At 39.0% G+C, this 24562-nt stretch overlaps 1 protein-coding gene across 1 annotated transcript in view; it reads right to left on the reverse strand.

Moving 5' to 3' along the window:
- LOC105605871 (A disintegrin and metallopeptidase domain 3-like) overlaps positions 1 to 24562 on the reverse strand; it is a 127325-nt gene that overhangs the window by 25530 nt on the left and 77233 nt on the right. The window contains 6 exon segments of the mRNA XM_027962622.3: positions 9437 to 9617; positions 9922 to 10012; positions 10498 to 10693; positions 14253 to 14351; positions 18666 to 18726; positions 18728 to 18850. Coding sequence (XP_027818423.2) covers positions 9437 to 9617; positions 9922 to 10012; positions 10498 to 10693; positions 14253 to 14351; positions 18666 to 18726; positions 18728 to 18850 — 751 coding nt within the window.

Raw genomic sequence — 24562 nt, forward strand, 5'->3', positions numbered from 1 at the left:
GGAGATGGTGAAGGATAGGGAAGCCGGGCATGCTGTAGTCCTTGGGGTCACAAAGAGTTGAACAGGACTTACTGACTGAACAACAACAAGGCTCCTCTGTCCATGGAATTTCTCCAGGCAAAGAATCCTAGAGTGGGCAGCCATTCCCTTCTTCAGGAAATCTTCCCAATCCAGAGATTAAACCCAGGTCTCCTGCATTGCCAGCAGATTTTTAACCATCTGAGACACCAGGGAAGCCCATCAAATTATCAGAGAAATGTGAACCGAAACTGCAATGTGGTATCATCTCATATGGTCAGGATGGCCATCATCCAAATATCTACAAACAGTAAATGCTAGAGAGGGTATGCAGAGAAGGGAACTCTCCTATGAGGTTTGTGGGGATGTAAATTGGTGCAGCCACTATGGAGAACAATTCCTTAAAAATGGAAATACTGTATGATCTAGCAGTCCCACTCCTGGGTATATAACCAGAGAAAAATCTTGATTCAAAAGCATACACCCCCATGTTCACTGCAGCACTATTCAAAATAGCCAAGACACAGAAGCAGATTAAATGTCCCTCAGCAGATGAAGGGATAAAGGATAAGTGGTACATATATACAATGGGATATTAGCCACTGAAAAGAATGAATTAATGTCATTTGTAGCAACATAAATGGACCTGGAGATTATCAAACTAAGTGAAGTAAGTCAGACAGAGAAAGATAAGTATCATAGGATATCACTTATATGTGTATTCGTGAAGAAAAATGATTGAAATGAAGTTAATTACAAAATAGAAACTGACTCATAGACTTAGAAAATGAACTTATGGCTACTAAGTGTGAAGGGTTGAGGGGGAAGGATAGATTGGGTGTTTGGGATTAACATGCACACATTGTTATATTTAAAACAGTTAACCACCAAGGGCTAACTATATAGCACAGGGAACTCTGTTCAATATTCTGTAATAACCTAAATGGGAAAAGAATCTGAAAAAAGTGGATATATATATATATATATATATATATATATATATATATACACATACATATATATAAAACTTAATCACTTTGCTGTACACCTGAAACTAATACAATATTGTTAATTAACTGTACTCCAATATAAATTAAAAATTAAAATAATAAGGTTAGCATAAAATATTAGCTATGTTTTCTGTGCTGTGCAATATATTCTTATAGCTTATTTATTTTATATATAGTAGTTTGTATCTCTTCGGAGAAGGCAATGGCACCCCACTCCAGTACTCTGGCCTGGAAAATCCCATGGACCAAGGAGCCTGGTGGGCTGCAGTCCATGCGGTCACTGAGGGTTGGATATGACTGAGTGAGTTCACTTTCACTTTTCACTTTCATGCATTGGAGAAGGAAATGGCAACTCACTCCAGTGTTCTTGCCTGGAGAATCCCAGGGACGCAGAAGCCTGGTGGGCTGCCATCTAAGGGGCTGCACAGAGCCGGACACGACTGAAGTGACATAGCAGCAGCAGCAGCAACGGCAGTTTGTATCTCTTAATCTCTCCCTTCTAACCTCTTCCCAGTGGTAATCACCAACTTGTTCTCTGTATCTATGAGCCTCTTTTAGTTATTGTATTCTTCACCTCTGACTAGTTATTTTTTATATTTCTAGTTTTTCACTAAAATTCTCACTGTGTCCATTTCTTCTTTTCCCAAGTTCAGATAACATTGTTATTGCTTATGCTTTAAACTTTTTATCTGGTAAATTATCTTTTTTTTGTTTTTTTTTTCAGTTTTTTTTCTTTCATTTGAAATAATTCTTTTCTCTTCTCATTTTGTTTGACTTCGTCTCTATGAAATTAAGTGAAAGAGTTAACTATCCTAGCTTTGAGGGAACGTCTTTGTGTCCCAGCATCCCTATACTGTCTGTGTGTACCCAGTGGTTTTTGTGGGAGAGCTAGATCTGACATGATCATGGGTCGCATCCTGTCCCAGGGTGTGCTGCCTGCTGTCACTTTGGTGAGATGTAGGATTGATGACAAAGGGATAGAGCCAGTGCCAGGTGTGAGTTGAGACTTCTCCTATGATCCGTGGCTATCACCACCCTACTGGGGAGATGGCATCAGGTCCCAAGCTGCTGATGGTGAATGGATAAGGACAACCTTATGGTATAAGCTTGGGTCCAAGTTGGTCCATTGCTTTTTAAGTATGCACCTTCCCCCTCCATCCTGGGAAGGACACCTCTGCCCCAGAGGGTATGATCCCTAAAGCAAGAGGGTGCTGGAGTGGGTGCCTGATGTGGTTGGGGCATGTGCCCTGGTATGACTCTGGAATGTCAGCCAGAATTCTAGACACTTCCTGATCCACTCCCTCTATAAGCAGCAGAAATAGCTGCCCTCGCCCCATTCAGCTCCATCCTTCCCATGTGCACACTCTCCTCAGCAATGACCGACTTTGCCCTACTGCAAAGCAGTGCTGCAGCTAGTGAGGCCAGGGCAGATATTCAACATGGCCTGGGGTGCACCTTGCATGGTTTCAGGAAAAGAGCCAGAGCTCTAGGCAGGTTCAATCAGCTTCCTCTGCCTTGTTCCCTGGAGTAAAGCCAGTTCTTTACAAGCAGAGTCTTGTTTTTTTTTTTTTTTTTTTTTCCCACAGCCCTCCTGGTGATAGCTCAGTTGGTAAAGAATTCACCTGCAATGCAGGAGACTCTAGTTCAATTCCTGGGTTGGGAAGATCCTCTAGAGAAGGGATAGGCTACCCACTCCAGTATTCTTGGGGTTCCCTTGTGGCTCAGCTTGTGATAGTTCAGTTGGTAAAGGATCTGCCTGCAATGGGGGAGACCTGGGTTCGATCCCTGGGTGGGGAAGATCCCCTGGAGAAAGGAAAGGCTATCCACTCCAGTATTCTGACCTGGACAATTCCATGGACTGTATAGTCCATGGGATCGCAGAGTCAGACATGACTGAGCGACTTGCACTGACACTTGTAAGCCCCACTGATTTTCAAACTTGATAAGGGATCAAATCCCAGTGTCAGATCCCAGGCCTGGGGTATCCAGTAATCAGTTTAAACCACTCACTCCCCAGGGAGGATCTCTGAACCATACACACACACACACCCCTCAACCTTCCTCTATGCTCCCTCCTAGAGGCACAGGTGCTGTAGTGATTGTCCTCCCTGCCTACCTGACAAGTATCCAATTTGTTTTCAGGGAGAATTGCTTCACATGGAGATGTATTTTTGATGTGTTCCTGGGGAGAGGTGAGTTTAACATCTTCCTATGATGACATCTTCATCTCCTCTCCATCAAATGCTATTTTTGATGTCAAAATGATACACAGAATAAATAGCTGAATATTCGCTTATTTTGAATTTATTTAATCACAGGTTAAGTTAGAACATTTTCATGTTTCTTAGTCATATGTTCAATTTCGTGATTTTTTTGTACAGATAAACACAAGAGTATGTGTGTGTGTGCATAGGTACATGTATACTGGGATATGTGTTTGTGCACACATGTACATCTATACTGGTATATGTGTATGTACACATGTATATATATACTGGGGTATGGATGTATGTGAACATGTGCATATATACTGGGGTACGTGTGTGCACGCATCAGTTCAGTTCAGTCGCTCAGTCGTGTCCAACTTTTTGCGACCCCATGAATCACAGCACACCAGGCCTGTGTGTGCATAGGTGCATATAAACTGGGATATGTGTGTGTACACAGGTGTATATATATATATATATATGTATTCTGGGATATGTGTGTGTACACATGTACATATACACTGGGGTACGTGTGTGTGTGTGCACATGTTCATATATACTGGGGTACGTGTGTGTGTGTGTGCATAGGTACATATATACTGGGGTATGTGTGTGTGTAAACATGTACATATATACTGGGGTATGTGTGTGTGTGTGTGTGTGTGCACAGGTACATAAATACTGGGATATGTGTGTGTGCACACACACACACATATATATACTAGGGCATGTGTGTGTGCACAAGTACATATATACTGGGGTATACACATAGATGTACATATATATATATATATATATATATATATATATATACACACACACACATAGTAGGGGTGTCCGTTCATTTCAGTTCAGTCGCTCATTCGTGTCCGACTCTTTGTGACTCCATGAATCGCAGCACACCGGGCCTCCCTGTCCATCAGCATCTCCCAGAGTTCACTCAGACTCACGTCCATCGAGTCTGTGATGCCATCAAGCCATCTCATCCTCGGTCATCCCCTTTTCCTTCTGTCCCCAATCTCTCCCAGCATCACAGTCTTTTCCAATTAGTTAACTCTTTGCATGAGGTGGCCAAAGTACTGGAGTTTCAGCTTTAGCATCATTCCTTCCAAAGAAAGCCCAGGGCTGATCTCCTTCAGAATGGACTGGTTGGATCTCCTTGCAGTCCAAGGGGCTCTCAAGAGTCTTCTCCAGCACCACAGTTCAAAAGCACCAATTCTTCGGTGCTCAGCCTTCTTCACAGTCCAACTCTCACATCCACACTTGACCACAGGAAAAACCATAGCCTTGACTAGGCAGACCTTAGTTGGCAAAGTAATGTCTCTGCTTTTGAATATGCTATCCAGGTTGGTCATAACTTTTATTCCAAGGAGTAAGGGTCTTTTAATTTCATGGCTGCAGTCACCATCTGCAGTGATTTTTTTGGAGCCCAAAAAAATAAAGTCTGACACTGTTTCTACTGTTTCCCCATCTATTTCCCATGAAGTGATGAAACCAGATGCCATGATCTTCGTTTTCTGAATGTTGAGCTGTAAGCCAACTTTTTCACTCTCCTATTTCACTTTCATCAAGAGGCTTTTTAGTTCCTCTTCACTTTCTGCCATAAGGGTGGTGTCGTCTGCGGGGTGTACCCACTATGATACCTGATACCTATGACTCTGATACCAACCGAGTGTCCAAGAATTCAGTTCAACTCATTCTGACACAATCTATCTGCAGTTAGAATCAAATTCCAAAAGTTAAAAAAGCTCAGTCCCATAAGACTCTTCCCATTTCAGACACCAGATGCAAGTCTTTATCCTTCTGACCAACTGGCTATAAATTGGAGGTTCCCATGGCTCCCTCTCAGGTTTGATAATTTCCTAATTTGGCTCACAGAACTTAGGGAAAGACCTCACTTATGTTTACTAATTTATGGGAAAGAATATAACTCAGGAACAGCCAAATGGAAGAGATGCACAGGTCAAGTTATGTTGTCGGGCAAGAGGAAGTGACATTGTCTCCATGTCCTCTCCAGGCACATCCTCGTTACAACACATTGTGTTCACCAACTTACAAACTATCTTGAGTCTGATCATTGAAAAATTTTTACAGAGTAGTGTCTCCAGCCATATCATTCCCTTTATTGATGCTGTGAGTGGAGCTTAAACCTCCACTCCATTAATCAATTGGTCTTTCTGGTGACCAGTATACTCTGAAGCATCAAGAGCCATCACCCTATTACCTCACTGGCATAAACCTAGGTTTCTCTGGATGAATCTCATTATGAGTTACACCAAATATTCCTGTCAGGAAATTCTAAGGTTTAGGAGCTCAAGGCCAGAAACCAAGGGAAAAGGCCAAATTAATTTTCTTGTGCATGTTAAAGTACATTATACTATTATAATACTACATTAGTTTTTTCTAATTAATGAATAATTGAATTAGTTCATAATTTTACATATTTACTCTGCCATATTTATGGTAAACATGATTGCATTTTGTTTTAAATGATGCTTAGAGGGATGACATATTACTTCATAATGCAGTCAGCATCAGTATGCTCCTTTATGATTGAAAGTGAAAGTTTCTCAGTCTTGTCCAGCTCCTTGCCAACTTCATGGACTATAGCCTCCAAACTCCTTTGTCCATGGAATTATTCAGGCAAGAATACTGACGTGGAGAGCTGTTCCCTTCTACAAGGGATCTTCCCATCCCAGGGGTCAACTGTAGCCTTCCAGACTCCTCTGTCCATGGAATTCTTCAGGCAAGAATACTGGAATGGGTAGCCTATCCCTTTTCTAGGGGATCTTCCCAACCCAGGAATTGAACTGGGGTCTCCTGTATTGTAGGCAGATTCTTTACAAGCTGAGCTACCAGGGAAGCCATTATATTTATGTGAGACTATCTTTTGCCATTCTGAGATAAGGTTACTATCCACTTCCAATTTCCTCTATTCTTCAACCAGTAACACTGAAGAAGCTGAAGCTGAACGGTTCTATGAAGACCAACAATACCTTTTAGAACTAACACCCCCAAAAGATGTCCTTTTCATTATAGGGGACTGGAATGCAAAAGTAGGGAGTCAAGAAACACCTGGAGTAACAGGCAAATTTGGACTTGGAATGCGGAATGAAGCAGGGCAAAGACTAATAGAGTTTTGCCAAGAAAATGCACTGATCATAGCAAACACCCTCTTCCAACAAAACAAGAGAAGACTCTACACATGGACCTCACCAGATGGTCAACACCAAAATCAGATTGATTATATTCTTTGCAGCCAAAGATGGAGAAGCTCTATACAGTCAACAAAAATGAGACCAGGAGCTGACTGTGGCTCAGATCATGAACTCCTTATTAACAAATTCAGACTCAAATTGAAGAAAGCAAGGAAAACCACTAGACCAATCAGGTATGACCTCAATCAAATCCCTTATGATTATACAGTGGAAGTGAGAAATAGATTTAAGGGCCTAAATCTGATAGATAGAGTGCCTGATGATCTATGGAATGAGGTTCGTGACATTGTACAGGAGACAGGGATCAAGATCATCCCCATGGAAAAGAAATGCAAAAAAACAAAATGGCTGTCTGGGAAAGCCTTACAAATAGCTGTGAAAAGAAGAGAAGCAAAAAGCCAAGGAGAAAAGGAAAGATATAAGCATCTGAATGCAGAGTTCCAAAGAATAGCAAGAAGAAATAAGAAAGCCTTCTTCAGTGATCAATGCAAAGAAATAGAGGAAAAGAACAGAATGGGAAAGACTAGAGATCTCTTCAAGAAAATTAGAGATACCAAGGGAACATTTCATGCAAAGATGGGCTCGATAAAGGACAGAAATATTATGTATGGACCTAACAGATGCAGAAGATATTAAGAGGAGATGGCAAGAATACACAGAAGAACTGTACAAAAAGATCTACACAACCAAGATAATCATGATGGTGTGATCACTCATCTAGAGCCAGACATCCTGGAACATGAAGTCAAGTGGGCCTTAGAAAGCATCACTACGAGCAAAGCTAGTGGAGGTGATGGAATTCCAGTAGAGCTATTTCAAATTCTGAAAGATGATGCTGTGAAAGTGCTGCACTCAATATGTCAACAAATTTGGAAAGCTCAGCAGTGGCCAGAGGACTGAAAAGGTCCGTTTTCATTCCAATCCCAAAGAAAGGCAATGCCAAAGTATGCTCAAACTACCGCACAATTGCACTCATCTCACATACTAGTAAAGTAATGTTCAAAATTCTCCAAGCCAGGCTTCAGTAATGCGTGAACTGTGAACTTCCTGATGTTCAAGCTGGTTATAGAAAAGGCAGAGGAACCAGAGATCAAATTGCCAACATCCGCTGGATCATGGAAAAGCAAGAGAGTTCCAGAAAAACATCTATTACTGCTTTATTGACTATGCCAAAGCCTTTGACTGTGTGGATCACAATAAACTGTGGAAAATTCTGAAAGAGATGGGAATGCCAGACCACCTGATCTGCCTCTTGAGAAATCTGTATGCAGGCCAGGAAGCAACAGTTAGAACTGGACGTGAAACAACAGACTGGTTTCAAATAGGAAAAGGACTACATCAAGGCTGTATATTGTCACCCTGCTTATTTAACTTCTATGCAGAGGACATCATGAGAAACGCTGGACTGGAAGAAACACAAGCTGGAATCAAGATTGCCAGGAGAAATATCAATCACCTCAGATATGCAGATGACACCACCCATATGGCAGAAAGTGAAGAGGAACTAAAAGCTTCTTGATGAAAGTGAAACAGGAGAGTGAAAAAGTTGGCTTAAAGCTCAACATTCAGAAAATGAAGATCATGGCATCCGGTCCCATCACTTCATGGGAAATAGATGGGGAAACAGTGGAAACAGTGTCAGACTTTATATTTTGGGGGGCTTCAAAATCACTGCAGATGGTAATTTCGGCCGTGAAATTAGAAGATGCTTACTCCTTGGAAGAAAAGTTATGACCAACCTAGATAGCATATTCAAAAGCAGAGACATTACTTTGCTGACTAAGGTCCGTCTAGTCAGGGCTATGGTTTTTCCAGCAGTCATGTATGGATGTGAGAGTTGGACTGTGAAGAAGGCTGAGTGCTGAAGAATTGATGCTTTTGAACTGTGGTGTTGGAGAAGACTCTTGAGATTGCCTTGCACTGCAAGGAGATCCAACCAGTCCATTCTGAAGGAGATCAGCCCTGGGATTTCTTTGGAAGGAATGATGCTAAAACTGAAACTCCAGTACTTTGGCCACCTCATGCAAAAAGTTGACTCATTGGAAAAGACTTTGATGCTGGGAGGGATTGAGGGCAGAAGGAGAAGGGGACGACTGAGGATGAGATGGCTGGATGGCATCACCGACTCGATGGACTCGAGTCTGAGTGAACTCCTGGAGTTGGTGATGGACAGGGAGGCCTGGCGTGCTGCGATTCATGGGGTCACAAAGAGTCGGACATGACTGAGAGACTGAACTAAACTCACTTTTTAAACATACTGTATCTTAATGTAATTATTTTAATTAAAATGTGAAATAATTGTTTCCCTTTTTACTTTCATGTACTAGCTTTTAATGGTACTGTTTTTTAAAAATTCTTTATGTTTATCAAAGTACCTAAGAAAAACAAATACATAAAACTCAAACACTGTTTTAGCATTGTATCTTGTAGAAGGGTCTGATTTTAAACAAGTATGTTATGTTTTTGAAGAAAGAACTAGGGGAGTAGGCTAATGAGAAAATATTTTAGTTCATTGCAATTTAATTCCAGTCAAATATTGCAATGTTAAATGGTGGCTTTTTTGTTTTTCCTTGTTTTTCTCAATATTCAGTTTGTTCTGACCCATTTTTTTTTCACATATTATTTGGTACTTCTTGTTTTTTATTACACAAACTGTCACAGACCAGATCCTTGCCTACTGTACAAGTTTAGATTCTCAAATGTGACAAAACAAATTCAACTAACTATAGCAAAATTCACAATAAAAAGATAAACAGTGAAACAAATTTTCCTCTAGCCAATAGAAAGTGACCTTTTAATTTTACGATGATATAGTAACCAAAATTTGTACCATTAATTACAAATTTAAAAATCTTAAGCTCTTTCTCTCCCTCTCTCTCTTTCTCTCTCTGTCACACACACACACACACACACACACACACACACACACACACACTCAGACATCCATACACCATATATAGAATCAAGTAAAATTTCTATTTACCTTATCTTCATCACACATGCTTCCATTACTTGAAATAGTAGGGTCCGGAAATTTACGAGTTCTTAAATATGCTGACGTACATATATGGCCTCCAAGGTAGGTATACTGAACATGAATGTCATTCCTTGATACTATAAGTGAATGTGTCCAGTGGCAAACTAACTTTCCACAAAGGTGATGCCTATCAATATATATATATATATATATATATATATAATTTTAAAAACTCTTAATGCCCATAGGTCTCTTCGAGACATAAGAGATTAGATTTAAAAAAGTACCAAATATAAGGATAATTCAAAATGTTCCTGAGATCATAACACCAAAGCTATTCAGAACATACACCAACTAATAAAGTGCAAAATATAAACTCATCTATATAAACCAGGTTAATCTTTCATTTGCATTAAGTGACTCTTGGCAGTATATACACAACAGACACTCAGACAGGCATTTGAAAAATGTATAAATTTTTAAATACATACAAAAAAAACCAAGGTTTTCCTAGGCAGTTTCCAAACACATCACCTTGATAATTCACTTCTTCTGCACACTGATAACTAGCTTCTTTAGCATCTAAAAACATAAACAAATTTCCAATTACTCATCTTTAAAAAATTAAAAACTAAAACTGTGGTAAATTAATATTGAAATATCTAAACAACAATGCCTAGTCAATGTCATCTATTACAAATTTCAGTATTGTCTATTGATATACAAGAAAAAGAAACACTTACTGAAAACTACCCACTTAAGAACAGGAGAACTGGTATGTCAGAGGAGAAATAATTGAGAATCCTACAGTCTTCTGCACTCTCTCATCTTCAATCTAAAGTCTACTCACTTCCTCCTAACCACCTCAAATTTCACTAATACCCTATTCATTTTCTCCTGTTCTTATTGGGTCTGTTTTACCTCTTGACATAGTTCAAAGTTACAATGATTTCAATTTTAAGTTCAAATTTGGATTTAACAAACAGTCCTTTTTATTTTGGTGTTTTACTGACTTTAGAAAAAATATAGCTTAAAAATAAAGCTCAGAAGAAAAAATAAATTGCTACATTTTCCAAACAAATTGGTGCACTGCGTTGTTCTATCTTGGCATATTCCTCCAAAGCAATAGGAAGATTTATTATTGCACGTTTGTAAGTCAGCAGCTCTCATATCAGGTGCACAAAATTCAGACAGCCCATTGCAAAATTCTGGAAAATCACATGGATCAATGCTTTTCCTACACTCTCTTCCTCTTTCAAGTATCTGTGAGAAAAGGAAAAACACATATTTGCTTTGAAGTAGTATAACAAATGTAAAAACATTAAATAACAGCATTGAATTTGTAGCTATCATTTTCATTACTGTGACGTTTGTAAGTGTTTAAACTATAAATTTGCTTAAAAGTTCCGGTGAAAGAGTTTGGAAAGAAGACAAATGCCTACTAATGTGTAAACAAGCTGTGGTGTGGACAATGGAATCTGTCAGCCACATAAAGGAATGGAGTACTGATGTATGCTGCAAGGCGACTGAAACTCGGAAACAATGTATTTAGCGACAAAACCAGACACAAGGTTTCCCACTGTATGGTTCTAGTTCTATGGAATGTCCAGAGTAGGGAAATCCATAGAGAGGAGAGCAGGTGCATCATGGGTCGGGGTCTCCTGTTTGGCTGAGGAAGAAGCTGTGGAACCAGGTCAAGGCGGCGGCTGCACAGCACTGTGAATGCTCTAAATGCTGCTCGGGGCACTAAAGCCCTTGACAATGGCTAACTTCCACTGTGTGACTTAAACTTCAACTTAAAAATGGCCCGTAGCGGATTCATGTTGATGTATGGCAAAACCAATACAATATTGTAATTAGCCTCCAATTAAAATAAATAAATTTATATTAAAAAACCAACCAAACTCTCTCTCTCTCTCTCTCTCTCTGTCTCTCTCTCTCTGTCTCTCTGTCTCTCTGTCTCTCTCTCTCTCTCTCTCTCTCTCTCTCTCTATATATATATATATATATATATATATATATATATATATATAAAATAAAAATGGCCCTAGTGAATGTTTTGTAGTTACAATGCTTTGGTTATCCTGAATATTCACTTCAAGATAAACAGAAAATATCTGAGATGACACTATGCATATCTGTTTTTCAACTTTTGATCCTTGGGAACTAATCCATTGCACTCCTGAAATATTTTAACTAACTCAGATGCTGGTCTTTCCAGGTTTCTAAAATGTTTCTTAGTGGACACCCTTGTCCTTTTTGCCCTTCAATTTTCTTTTCAGGACGAACTTCACTTCTACTATGAAATTGCTTCTGACTCAGGTTGACAATCGGAACACTTCTCCCTAGACACAGTGGTGGGAAATTTAACTTAGAATGTAATGATGGGTCAGGGCTTCTGCCACTACCAGGGGTGGACATAGGTGTCGGGAAAGAGGGGATCCCTCTGCTCTTCTGAAATACCATACAGTATAGACTAGAAAAGCCAGGATCTGCACTGAGCTATCAGTACTGCACACAGGAAAAGCTTGTCTGAGAACTGCCAAGGAAAAGCAAGGATATCCAACTGATGTATAGCACAAGAAACTTGTTGCTCCTGTTTTAAACAAAGATTCACTTGAGCATGATGCCGAACTCATGTCGTATGTAAGCTTCCTGAGTGCTTGTTTCTTATTCTTTGCTTGTGTGTTCATCATCAAGATACTACAAACCAATGATAATTGCTGGTGTGCAGTACCAGACACAGCTCCTTAAAACTTCAGAGAGGAAAGTCTGGGTACTGGCTAAAACATGTTAGCCCCTGTTATGTGTCAGATAATAGCAGGTTAAAGTATTGGTCTTCCATATCTTTGCACTTGGACTTACGTCCATCTAAACTGAAAATTTATAAGGAAAAAGCACTGGTTCAAAGCATTACATTTCAGACCATGTCAGTGGAAAGTAGAATGGAAAGTAGACAGATAAAAAAAAATGAAAAGCCTTTTAAACTTATGATCAGTAATAAGAGAGGCACCTGCAACCCTTGAAAAGACAGCAAAAGCTAGATTTTATGCTATAATATGTAAGAAAGTTAATGGGAACTAACATAGGACATTGAAGCAAGCAAAATAGACACAGATGTATAGAACAGACTTTTGGACTCTGAGGAGAGGTAGAGGGTGGGATGATTTGGGAGAATGGCATTGAAACGTGTATACTATCATGTAAGAAACGAATCACCAGTCTAGGTTCAATACAGGATATAGGATGCTTGGGGCTGGTGCACTGGGATGACCGAGAGAGATGATATGGGCGGGGAGTTGGGAGGGGTGTTCAGGATCTGGAATTCATGTACACCCGTGGCATTTCATGTCAATGTATGGCAAAACCAATATAGTATTGTAAAGTAAAATAAAGTAAAAAAAAAAAAAAAAAAAGAGTGAGGAGGAGAGGTCCTGGGCAGATGGTGGCAGTGGGTATATTCCCAGAACTAGAATTGAGTCACAGGTGCCTTCAAGTGTGAAAAATGAAATGGCTGTCCAGGGCTACCTTCTACAGACCAATAAGTGCAGTCCTAGATGTTAAAAACAAAAGATGATAGCTGAAGTTACAGGTTTTAGTTGGAACTTCTTTACAGAATTCAATGCTGTTACCCCGAATCTCTCCCTAGAAACTTATGCTATGAATTTTCACTGGGCCAAATGCAGGAATTATCCTTGTTGCAAAGAATTATCCTTTGAGATGTAGATAGAGGGCAACGGTGGGTGTGTACTAAGTCACTTCAGTCATCTCCAACCCTCTGTAGCCCTGCGGATTGCAGGGGCCAGGCTCTTCTGTCCATGGGATTCTCCTGGCAGGCAGGCTCTTCAGCACCACCTGGGGAGTCCAGATGGAAATGGACTGTTTAGAAAATTCAACTGCTCTGTCTCACTGATTTGGAGACAAAGACAAAGATGTGAGTTCTGGGGAAGGAAAGAACAACACAGTTTATTGCTAAGAAGTGGAAATCCTAGCTTGGCCTCTACATCAATACGCCTTGAAACAAATGAACATTGGCTTAAGAACTAGCCCACAGAGTGAAAAAGTGCATGCAGAGAACAGGGTGAAATGGTGTGGGGAGAGATTTTCATTGACAGTGGAAAAACAGACCTGATGACAAAACCTCTTGTCAATCAGCGTTCATGTGTGTCTTAGCCTCCTAAAAGTAACACACAAAAAGGCGAGTTGCTGAAATGAAGCCCTCCCTAGAACAGAGCTCTTACCCAGGGTCCTATCAGAGGTGGTTATGAAGGAAAATTGAGGGAAAACTTCCCAAGGGAAGTCAAGGATTCAATGAGTGATTCACAAAGTTAATCTTCAGTATTAGATATGCTACATATTGCTGACTATTCCCTATGGATTCCTTTTTTCTGCTACTTCCAAAGCGAGGGGTTACTTATAATTGTACAATTGTATACAATTATAATTGTCTGTTTATTCAAATATTGTATCTCAAGTGTGTGTGGGGTGGCTTATTCATAATTTTGTCATAAGTAGATTGTGAGGAGCTACATTCAATTATGACCAAGAGGAACTCACAACACCCAGATTACCTGAAGTTGTTATTAAATGGCATAATAGGATGAGTTCTGAGTAGGGATTGAAACAATGAGGTTAGAGGTAGGGCTAAAAATTTGATTGGAAAAGATCTAAAGACTTCTCAATTCTGAACTCAACAGTGGATGAATCAGGAACATACGGTTATATATTTGAAAGATGAGTAAAAATTGTGTGAAAAAAAGCTAAAAAGCCCACAAAAGCAGGAATTTCATGGAAGAAAATAAGGTAATATTCGAAAACTTACCTTACAAGTGTTTTTTCCACAACATGGTCCAGAACCACAGTCTGCCTTTGCTTTCAGTACACAGTTTAAAGGATCACAGCATTTACTATACACACATGTCTGAAAGCAAAGGTAATCAAGTTAAGTAATTTTGAACTAAATCATTTTACTTATTGTCATAATATCTTAAGCCATGTCTCTAATTACAATCACAGTATAATTTTTATGTCTATCTATTTTTAACACCACTTCACCTAGACAACGTATTTTGATATAGAAAAATGTGGTAATGAAATCATTCAGGATTCTATGTTCAAGAATTTGACTGTTAAAAATGTAATGCAATTTACTTCAATCTTTTTGTGTTCATAAATATATGGACAATATATTTTGAGATTTTTTTCATTTGTGTGTGTGTGTGTGTGTGTGTGTGTGTGTGTGTGTGTGCGCACGCGCGCGCACGTGCGCGTTACTTGCTCAGTCGTGTCCAACTCTTTGTGACCCTATGGGCTGTAGCCTTGCCAGATTCCTCTGTTCATGGAATTCTCCAGGCCAGAATACTGGAGTGGGTAGCCGTTCCCTTCTCCAAGGGATCTTCCTAACCCAGGATTGAAGCTGGGTCTCCCACATTGCAGGCAGATTCTTTACCATCTGAGCTACTAGGAAACTATTTATCTCTCTTATCAATTCTCCTCAAGATATTCTGTGACTATTAAACATTTTTGGATGTGACAAAATAGAGGTTTCCAAATAACAACAACATATTGTGGTTGTGTCTTTTCAAAGAAATTTTTTTTCACTTTTTAGCTGTTGTATATTAAAGATTGATTCTAAAAGTTATTAGTTCAAATAATTAAAAATGTTAAGAATTCTTTCATAATACACATTAATTTCCTTTTTATAGAGTTTTCTAGTTAGTGTAAGAGTGATATAGGACTGATAAGTAATATATTTTTTTAAAAATTCATTTTATTTTTAATATAAATTTATTTATTTTAATTGGAGGTTAAACCAAAACAATATTGATAAGTAATATTTTAAAATGAATAAAGTGAATAGGCACAAATAACTACATGTTTATATCTGTTTCAATTTCATATATCTTCACAATTTAGTTTATATGTTTATGCATACTTTTCTTTGAGATATACTATTTATTTCTTTTATTGCTAAGCACTTTTTACTAATAATATTAGCCCCTAGCCACTAATATATTTTATATTGTTTTGCAGTTTGTCATGACAACTTATTTCTATTTTGGCAGGTTTTAAAAAATATTTTTATTACTGTGATATTCTGAAATCTGAAAATTGCCACTTTTCTTTCGTGATTTGTTCCAAGAGCTTCTGTATAATATTTTCTTCCACATTAATCCCAGTAAATACGTGAAGGGGTAAAATGTTCTGTTATATATATAAATATATATCTACATATATGTATTTTTATTTTACATTAAGTATTTTGAGCAGTATGTTGTAAATGTAATTATAAGGGAAATATATGTCTTCTGCAAAAATTAATTAAGTTTTTATTTTCTTATAGAATAGTAATTTATTACTGATATTTTATTATACCTGGATACTTGTATAATGTCATTTATAAAATGAAACATAATGCAGTTACACTAATGGCATATTACTAAAGTATATTCCAGATTCTATTCTTATTTAACACTTGTAATATCTATAAGAAGCAGATAATAATCATTTTTTCTTTTTCATGTTTCATCAAGAAGAATGTGTTATGCTTCACATATAAACATGTTAATGAAAAACAGCAAGTGAATTTACTGAAGATGGAATATTAAACCTGCACTAAATATTAATATTGGGGAAAATAAAACAAAATCAGTGATGTGATAGCCTAATATCGAAAATCTAGAATCAAGGAGAGAGCCTGCAGTAGACAGTATATTTTGACAGCACTCAATGTATAATGGAAATCTAGACTAAAGACCTAGATTTGCCAACATCCACTGGATCATAGAAAAAGCAAGAAGTCCAGAAAAACATCTACTTCTGCTTCATTTACTATGCTAAAGCCTTTGACTGTGTGGATCACAACAAACTGTGGAAAATTCTGAAAGAGATGGGAATACTGGACTACCTGTCCTGCCTCCTGAGAAATCTGTATGCAGGTCAAGAGGCAACACTTAGAACCAACCACGGAACAACAGACTGGTTCAAAATTGGGAAAGGAGTACGTTAAGGCTTTATACTGTCACCCTGCTTATTGAACTTCTATGCAGAGTACATCATGAGAAATGCTGGGCTAGATGAAGCACAAGCTGGAATCAAGATTGCCGGGACAAATATCAATAACCTCAGATATGCAGACGACACCACCCTTATGGCAGAAAGAGAAGAAGAACTAAAGAGCCTCTTGATGAAAGTGAAAGATTAGAGTGAAAAAGTAGGCTTAAAACTCAACATTCAGAAAACTAAGATCATGGCATTGTCCCATCACTTCATGACAAATAGATGGGGAAACAATGGAAACAATGAAAGACTTTACAGTTTTGGGCTCCAAAATCATTGCAGATGGTGACTGTAGCCATGAAATTAAAAGACTCTTGCTCCTTGGAAAAAACGCTATGATCAACCTGGACAGCATATTAAAAAGCAGAGATATTACTTTGCTGATAAAGGCCTATCTAGTCAATGCTATGGTTTTTTCAGTAGTCATGTATGGATGTGAGAGTTGGACTATAGAGAAAGCTGAGCACCACAGGTATACACGTGTTCCCCATCCTGAACCCCTCTCCCTCCTCCGTACCCATAGCATCCCTCTGGGTTGTCCCAGTGCACCAGCCTCAACCATCCAGTATCATGCATCAACCAGGACTGGCGATTTGTTTCATATATGATATTATACATGTTTCAATGCCATTCTCCCAAATCATCCCACCCTCTCCCTCTCCCACAGAGTCCAAAAGAAACCGATACAATATTGTAAAGTAATTAACCTCCAATTAAAATAAATAAATTTATATTAAGAAAAAAGAAAGCTGGGCACCGAAGATTTGGTGCTTTTGGAATGTGGTGCTGGAGAAGACTCTTGAGGGTTCCTTGGACTGCAAGGAGATCCAACCAGTCCATCCTAAAGGAGATCAGTCTTGAATACTCATTGGAAGGACTGATGCCGAAGCTGAAACCCCAATACTTTGGCCACTTGATGCAAAGAAATGAGTCATTGGAAAAGTCCCTGATGCTGGGAAAGATTGAAGGCTGGAGGAGAAGTGGACAACAGAGGATGAGATGGTTGGATGGCATCACGACTCGATAGACAGGAGTCTCAGCAAGCTTCTGCAGTTGATGATGGACAGGGAAGCCTGGCGTGCTGCAGTCCATGGGGTCTCAAAGAGTCGGACACAACTGAGTGACTGAACTGACTGAGGTGGTTAATATGCTCAAGAATGTTCATAAAAAGCGACTCCAAAATGAGAGATGAGAGTTGACCAAAAATAACACGACACTGGAATGTAACAGATGTGGTGGTGCCTTTATTATAATCCATTAACCTATCAGTTCAGTTCAGTTGCTCAGTCGTGTCCGACTCTTTGCAGCCCCATGGACTGCAGCGTGCCAGGCTTCCCTGTCCTTCACCATCTCCCAGAGCTTGCTCAAACTCCTATCCAGTGAGTTGGTGATGCCATCCAACCATCTCATCCTCTGTTGTCCCCCTCTCCTCCTGCCTTCAGTCTTTCCCAGCATTAGGGTATTTGTCAGCGAGTTGGTTTTTTTTGCATCAGGTGGCCAAAGTATTGGAACTTCAGCTTTAGCGTCAGTCTTTCCAACGACTATTCAGAGTTGATTTTCTTTCGAATTGACTGATTTGATCTCCTTGCAGTTCAAAGGATTCTCAAGAGTCTTCTCCAACTTTATAATTCGAGAGTATAAATTCTTTGGTGTTCAGTCTTCTTTATGGTCCAGCTCTCACATCCATACATGACTACTGGGAAATCCAAGGCTTTGACTATATGGTTCTTTGTGGGCAGAGTGATGTCTCTGTTCTTTAATTCAATTTGAAACCAAGCTAAAATGAATGAAGTTCCCCCCATGCAAGGACTGTAATTAGAAGTTGAAGATGTGAACAACAGCATACATTTAATAACTCAGTGATTTAAATCAGTCACTTTAAAGGAATTCATGGATAATTTAGGTGATAATTATACTCCTGTTGGAACTGATGTTTATGATACAGAAAGATGGGTAATTTTACACAGTAAGGAAAATCTTCATTCAACCCATGCTCCATTTACCCTATTCTTAGATTGTTCAACTTCAAATTCTGGATGAGCCAGTTATCATATGCCCCACAGCTTCCCATCTTTGATGTTTGACTATATGGAACAATTAAAAAAAAATATGTCACATCTACATTTGTAAGATTATGTGACAAACACAAAACCAAATATCAGTCTTTTTCACTAACCTCCTTGGTACCACAGTCACATTGTTCAGGTGGTTCCAAAACTCCATTGCCACAAATTGATTCTTCCTTGTGGAAACACTTTTGGAACTGTTTGATTCTGGAGACATTCCAATTTAGGCTGTGAAGTTGTATGTTTAAATTCATCTATGCTGCAACTGCTAAAAAACTTTATGCCATGGGAACGTCTGAAATTAAATTATATTTCTTAGTTAAAAGGAATAAAATCAGTATCAAAGTAACACTCTTCGATAACATGCTGTGAATTATTTACTTCTTCATTTACAGAATAGCCAAGAAGAGTGCTTGGCTATTGTCAAGTGGCTATAAAGTGGAGAGTGCTTTATTTTTAATTCAATTAGTAATAAAAAATAAGCCCATTTCTATTCAAATTCAGTATAACAGAATATAACAGTATAATAAGTAGAGGATGTTAAGGAGGTTGCATGATTGAGAATATGTTAAAAAAACAGTGCTTGTTGACAAAAAGGCTCTATATAAGTACAACTTACTCTTTATTACTATCCTCATTATTTACAACACTGTCAAGATTATAATCATTATAGTAAGAAGAACTAATTATTATTAAGAAAATGATACCTACTAGGGATAATATAGAAAACTGAAAGAATAAACACAATGGTTGATTGAATTAATTAAAAGTCAGAATTGTTTTTATTTTGGTAACAAAATTAAAACAGCTCAACATGAAGCATATAGAATACATAAACTCCAGATTCTCTCTAGTTTGATATTTCCATATTTCTAGTACACTGTTTAATGGGTTTTTGTTTAAATTAGTAACAAACTCATACTTAGAGAAATGACATGAGAAACAAATTTTGTTTCCTAAACCAGTTGAATAATAATAATTTCAATGCATAACTCTTACAGAGAACTGAATTTTCTTAAAACAGACCTTCAATAACATGAAACAAAGATATGTTGTTAACATCTAATTCTTTTATCAGGTTCCAATTTCCCCTTCATCACGGTACTGGCACTCTACAGCAAAAAGATCCAATTCAGAACCAACCACTGCCTTTAGTACTCCTATCTCCTTAGTTTAATTGACTACATTTTTTTGGTGACATTTCTGAAATTCAAAAGTTTTATAGTCTCAGGCTGATTATTTGGGAAAATGTGCCTCAGTTTAGGTTTGTGTAATGTTTCCCAATGCTTAGACTGAGGTTATGTATCTTGTTAAATGCATCACAGAAGAGGAGTCTGTGTGCTCCATTGCATCCTAACAGCACATGATTCCAACTTGTTATGTTTTTGAAAAAAGTCATTTTGATTAGGTGATTAAAATCTATACTCCAACATCTCTTTCTCTACTTATCTCAATAATTTTTGAGGGAGAAGTTTTATGTATAGATAACTTTTCTAGTTCTATTTTCAATATATTCACTATGTATATGTATATCTTTTATAACCTTATTTTAACATATCTGTGCAATATATTTTTTCACTTCAAAATAATTTTTCATGTATTTATGTGAATATGGACTCAAATTTTCCTAGTACACTAAAAGGTGTTTTAATCCTTAATTAACATAACATATGACTTGCAGATTGTCCTAGATTTGCCTGTTGGAAGACTCCTTAAAACTGTTTTGTGTCCATAAGCATACATCCAAATTCTTTGAACATCTTCTTATATTCTGACACAAATCCTCACTGCTCATTTGTATCTTGTCTGTCTTAGTCCTGGAATCAGGCATATGGTGTCACCAATTTTGTTCTTTCTCAAGGTTACCATGGCTATTCAGGGTCTATTCAAATTTTAGAATTGAATCACTGCAGATGGTGACTGCAGCCATGAAATTAAAAGCCACTTACTCCTTGGAAGGAAAGTTATGACCAACCTAGATAGCATATTGAAAAGCAGATACATTACTTTGCCAACAAAGGTCCGTCTAGTCAAGGCTATGATTTTTCCTGTGGTCATGTATGGATGTGAGAGTTGGACTGTGAAGAAAGCTGAGCGCTGAAGAATTGATGATTTTGAACTGTGGTTTTGGAGAAGACTCTTGAGAGTCCCTTGGACTGCAAGAAGATCCAACCAGTCCATTCTGAAGGAGATCAGCCCTGGGTGTTCTTTGGAAGGAATGATGCTAAAGCTGAAACTCCAGCACTTTCGCCACTTCATGCAAAGAGTTGAATCATCGGAAAAGACCCTGATGCTGGGAGGGATTAGGGGCAGGAGGAAAAGGGGACGACAGAGGATGAGATGGCTGGATGGCTTCACCAACTCGATGGACGTGAGTCTGAGTGAACTCCGGGAGTTGGTGATGGACAGGGAGGACTGGTGTGCTGTGATTCATGGGGTTGCAGAGAGTCAGACATGACTGAGCGACTGAACTGAACTGATTTTATATATGGGAAAAGTATCATTGCAATTTGAATAGGAATTATATTGAATGTGCAGACTGATTTGGATAATATAGATTTTTGCTATTCAGTCATCAGTTGTGTCCAATTCTTTGTGAAATGCAAAATGCCAGGCCTCCCTGTACCTCACCATCTCCCAAAATTTGCCCAAGTTCATGTCCACTGTATTGGTGATGCCATCCAGCCATCTCATCTTCTGATGCCCTCTTCTCCTTCTGCCCTCAATCTTTCCCAGCATGAGGGACTTTTTCAATGAGCTGGATATTCGCATCAGATGCCCAACATACTGGAGCTTCAGCTTCAGTTTCAGTCCTTACAATGACTATTCAGGGTTGATTTCCCCTAATATTGACTGGTTTGATATCCTTGCTGTCCAACGGACTCTCCAGCACCACAGTTTGAAGGCATCGATTCTTTGGTGCTCTGCCTTCTTTAAGGCCCAGCTCTCACAAGTGTAGATGACCACTGGGAAGACCATAGCCCTGTCTATACAGACCTTTGTCGGCAGAGTAATGTCTCTGCTTTCAACACACTGTCTAGGTTTGACACAGCTTCCCTGGTGGCTCAGACGGTAAAGCATCTACCTGCAATGTGGGAGACCCTGGGTTTGATCCCTGGTTTGGGAATATCCTCTGGAGAAGGAAATGGCAACCCACTCCAGTACCCTATCCTGGAAAATCCCATGGACAGAGGAGCCTGGTAAGCTCCGGTCCATGAGGTCCCAAAGAGTTGGACACGACTGAGTGACTTCAGTTTTTCCCTGCCTAGAAGCAATTGTCTTCTGATTTCATGGCTCCAGCCACAATCTGCAAAGATCTTAGGGCCCAAGAAGAGGATATCTGTCACTACTTCCACTTTTCCCCCTTATATTTGCCATGAAGTCACGGAGCCAGATGCCATGATCTTAGTTTTTTTAATATTTAATTTTAAGCTGGCTCTTTCACTATCCTCCTTCACAGTCATCAAGAGGCTCTTTAGTTCCTTAGTTCCTCTTCACTTTCTGCCATTAGAGTGGTATCATCCATATATCTGAAGCGGTTGATGTTTCTCCCACCTATCTTGATCCAGCTTGTGACTCATTCAGCCTGGCATTTCTCATGATGTGTTAAGCCTATAGTTTAAACAAACAGGGTGACAGCAGCCAGTCTTGTCATTCTCCTTTATCCACCTTGAACCAATAAGTTGTTCCATACAGGGTTCTAACTGTTGCCTCTGGACCCGCATAAGGTTTCTTAGGAGGCAGGTAAGATGGTCTAGTATCCCTGTCTCTTTAAGAGCTTTCCACAGTTTATTATGATCCACACAGTCAAAGGCTTTGGCCCAACTGGTGAAACAGAGGTTAATATTTTTCTGGAATTCCCTTGTTTTCTCTCTGATCCAGCTAATGTCAGCAATTTGATCTCTGGTTCCTCTGCCTTTCCTAAACCCAGCTTGGATATCTGAGAGTTCCTAGTTTGCATAATACTGAAGCTTAGTATGCTAGATTTTAAGCATGACCTTACCAGCATGAGAGATGAGTGCAATTATTCTATGGTTGGAACATTTCTTAGTACTACCCTTCTTGGAATTTGGGGTAAGGATTTACCTTTTCCAGTCCTTATATGGATACTTTCAGTTCGGTTCAGTTCAGTCACTCAGTCGTGTCCAACTCTTTGCGAACGCATGAATCGCAGCACGCCAGGCCTCCCTGTCCATCACCAACTACCGGAGTTCACTCAGACTCGAGTCCATCGAGTCGGTGATGCCATCCAGCCATCTCATCCTCTGTCGTCCCCTTCTCCTCCTGCCCCCAATCCCTCCCAGCATCAAAGTTTTTTCCAATGACTCAACTCTTCGCATGAGGTAGCCAAAGTACTGGAGTTTCAGCTTTAGCATCATTCCTTCCAAAGAAATCCCAGGGCTGATCTCCTTTAGAATGGACTAGTTGGATCTCCTTGCAGTCAGAGGGACTCTCAAGAGTCTTCTCCAACACCACAGTTCAAAAGCATCAATTCTTCAGTGTTCAGCCTTCTTCACAGTCCAACTCTCACATCTATACATGACAACTGGAAAAACCATAGCCTTGACTAGACGGATCTTTGTTGGCAAAGTAATGTCTCTGCTTTTCAATATGCTATCTATGTTGGTCATAACTTTCCTTCTAAGGAGTAAGCATCTTTTAATTTCATGGCTGAAATCACCATCTGCAGTGATTTTGGAGCCTGAAAAAATAAAGTCTGACACTGTTTCCACTTTTTCCCCATCTATTTCCCATGAAGTGATGGGACAAGATGCCATGATCTTCGTTTTCTGAATGTTGAGCTTTAAGCCAACTTTTTCACTCTCCTGTTTCACTTTCATCAAGAGGCTTTTTAGTTTCTCTTCACTCTCTGCCATAAGGGTGGTGTCATCTTCATATCTGAGGTTATTGATATTTCTCCCAGCAATCTTGATTTCAGCTTGTGTTTCTTGCAGTCTAGCATTTCTCATGATGTCCTCTGCATAGAAGTTAAATAAGCAGGGTGACATTATACAGCCTTGATGTACTCCTTTTCCTATTTGAAACCAGTCTGTTGTTGCATGTCCAGTTCTAACTGTTGCTTCCTGGCCTGCATACAGATTTCTCAAGAGGCAGGTCAGGTGGTCTGGTATTTCCATCTCTTTCAGAATTTTCCACAGTTTATTGTGATCCACACAGTCACAGGCTTTGGCATAATCAATAAAGCAGAAATAGATGTTTTTCTGGAACTCCCTTGCTTTTTCCATGATCCGGCGGATGTTGGCAATTTGATCTCTTGTTCCTCTGCCTTTTCTAAAACCAGCTTGAACATCAGGAAGTTCACAGTTCACGTATTACTGAAGTCTGGCTTGGAGAATTTTGATCATTACTTTACTAGCGTGTGAGATGAGTGCAGTTGTGCCGTAGTTTGAGCATTCTTTGGCATTGCTTTTCTCTGGGATTGGAATGCAAACGGACCTTTTCCAGTCCTATGGCCACTGTTGAGTTTCTCAAATTTGTTGGCATATTGAGTGCAGCACTTTCACAGCATTATCTTTCAGGATTTGAAATAACTCTACTGGAATTCCATCACCTCCACTAGCTTTGCTTGTAGTGATGCTTTCTAAGGCCCACTTGACTTCATGTTCCAGGATGTCTGGCTCTAGATGAGTGATCACATCATCGTGATGATCCAGATTGTGAAGATTTTTTTTGTACTGGTCTTCTGTGTATTCTTGCCATCTTTTCTTAATATCTTCCGCTTCTGTTAGGTCCATACCATTTCTGTCCTTTATCGAGCCTATCTTTGCATGAAATGTTCCCTTGGTATCTCTAATTTTCTTGAAGAGATCTCTAGTCTTTCCCATTCTGTTGTTTTCCTCTATTTCTTTGCATTGATCTCTGAAGAAGGCTTTCTTATCTCTTCTTGCTATTCTTTGGAACTCTGCATTCAGATGCTTATATCTTTCCTTTTCTCCTTGGCTTTTTGCTTCTCTTCTTTTCAGAACTATTTGTAAGACTTCCCAAG

This window comes from Ovis aries, chromosome 26, assembly GCF_016772045.2.
Source record: "Ovis aries strain OAR_USU_Benz2616 breed Rambouillet chromosome 26, ARS-UI_Ramb_v3.0, whole genome shotgun sequence".
NCBI lineage: Eukaryota > Metazoa > Chordata > Mammalia > Artiodactyla > Bovidae > Ovis > Ovis aries.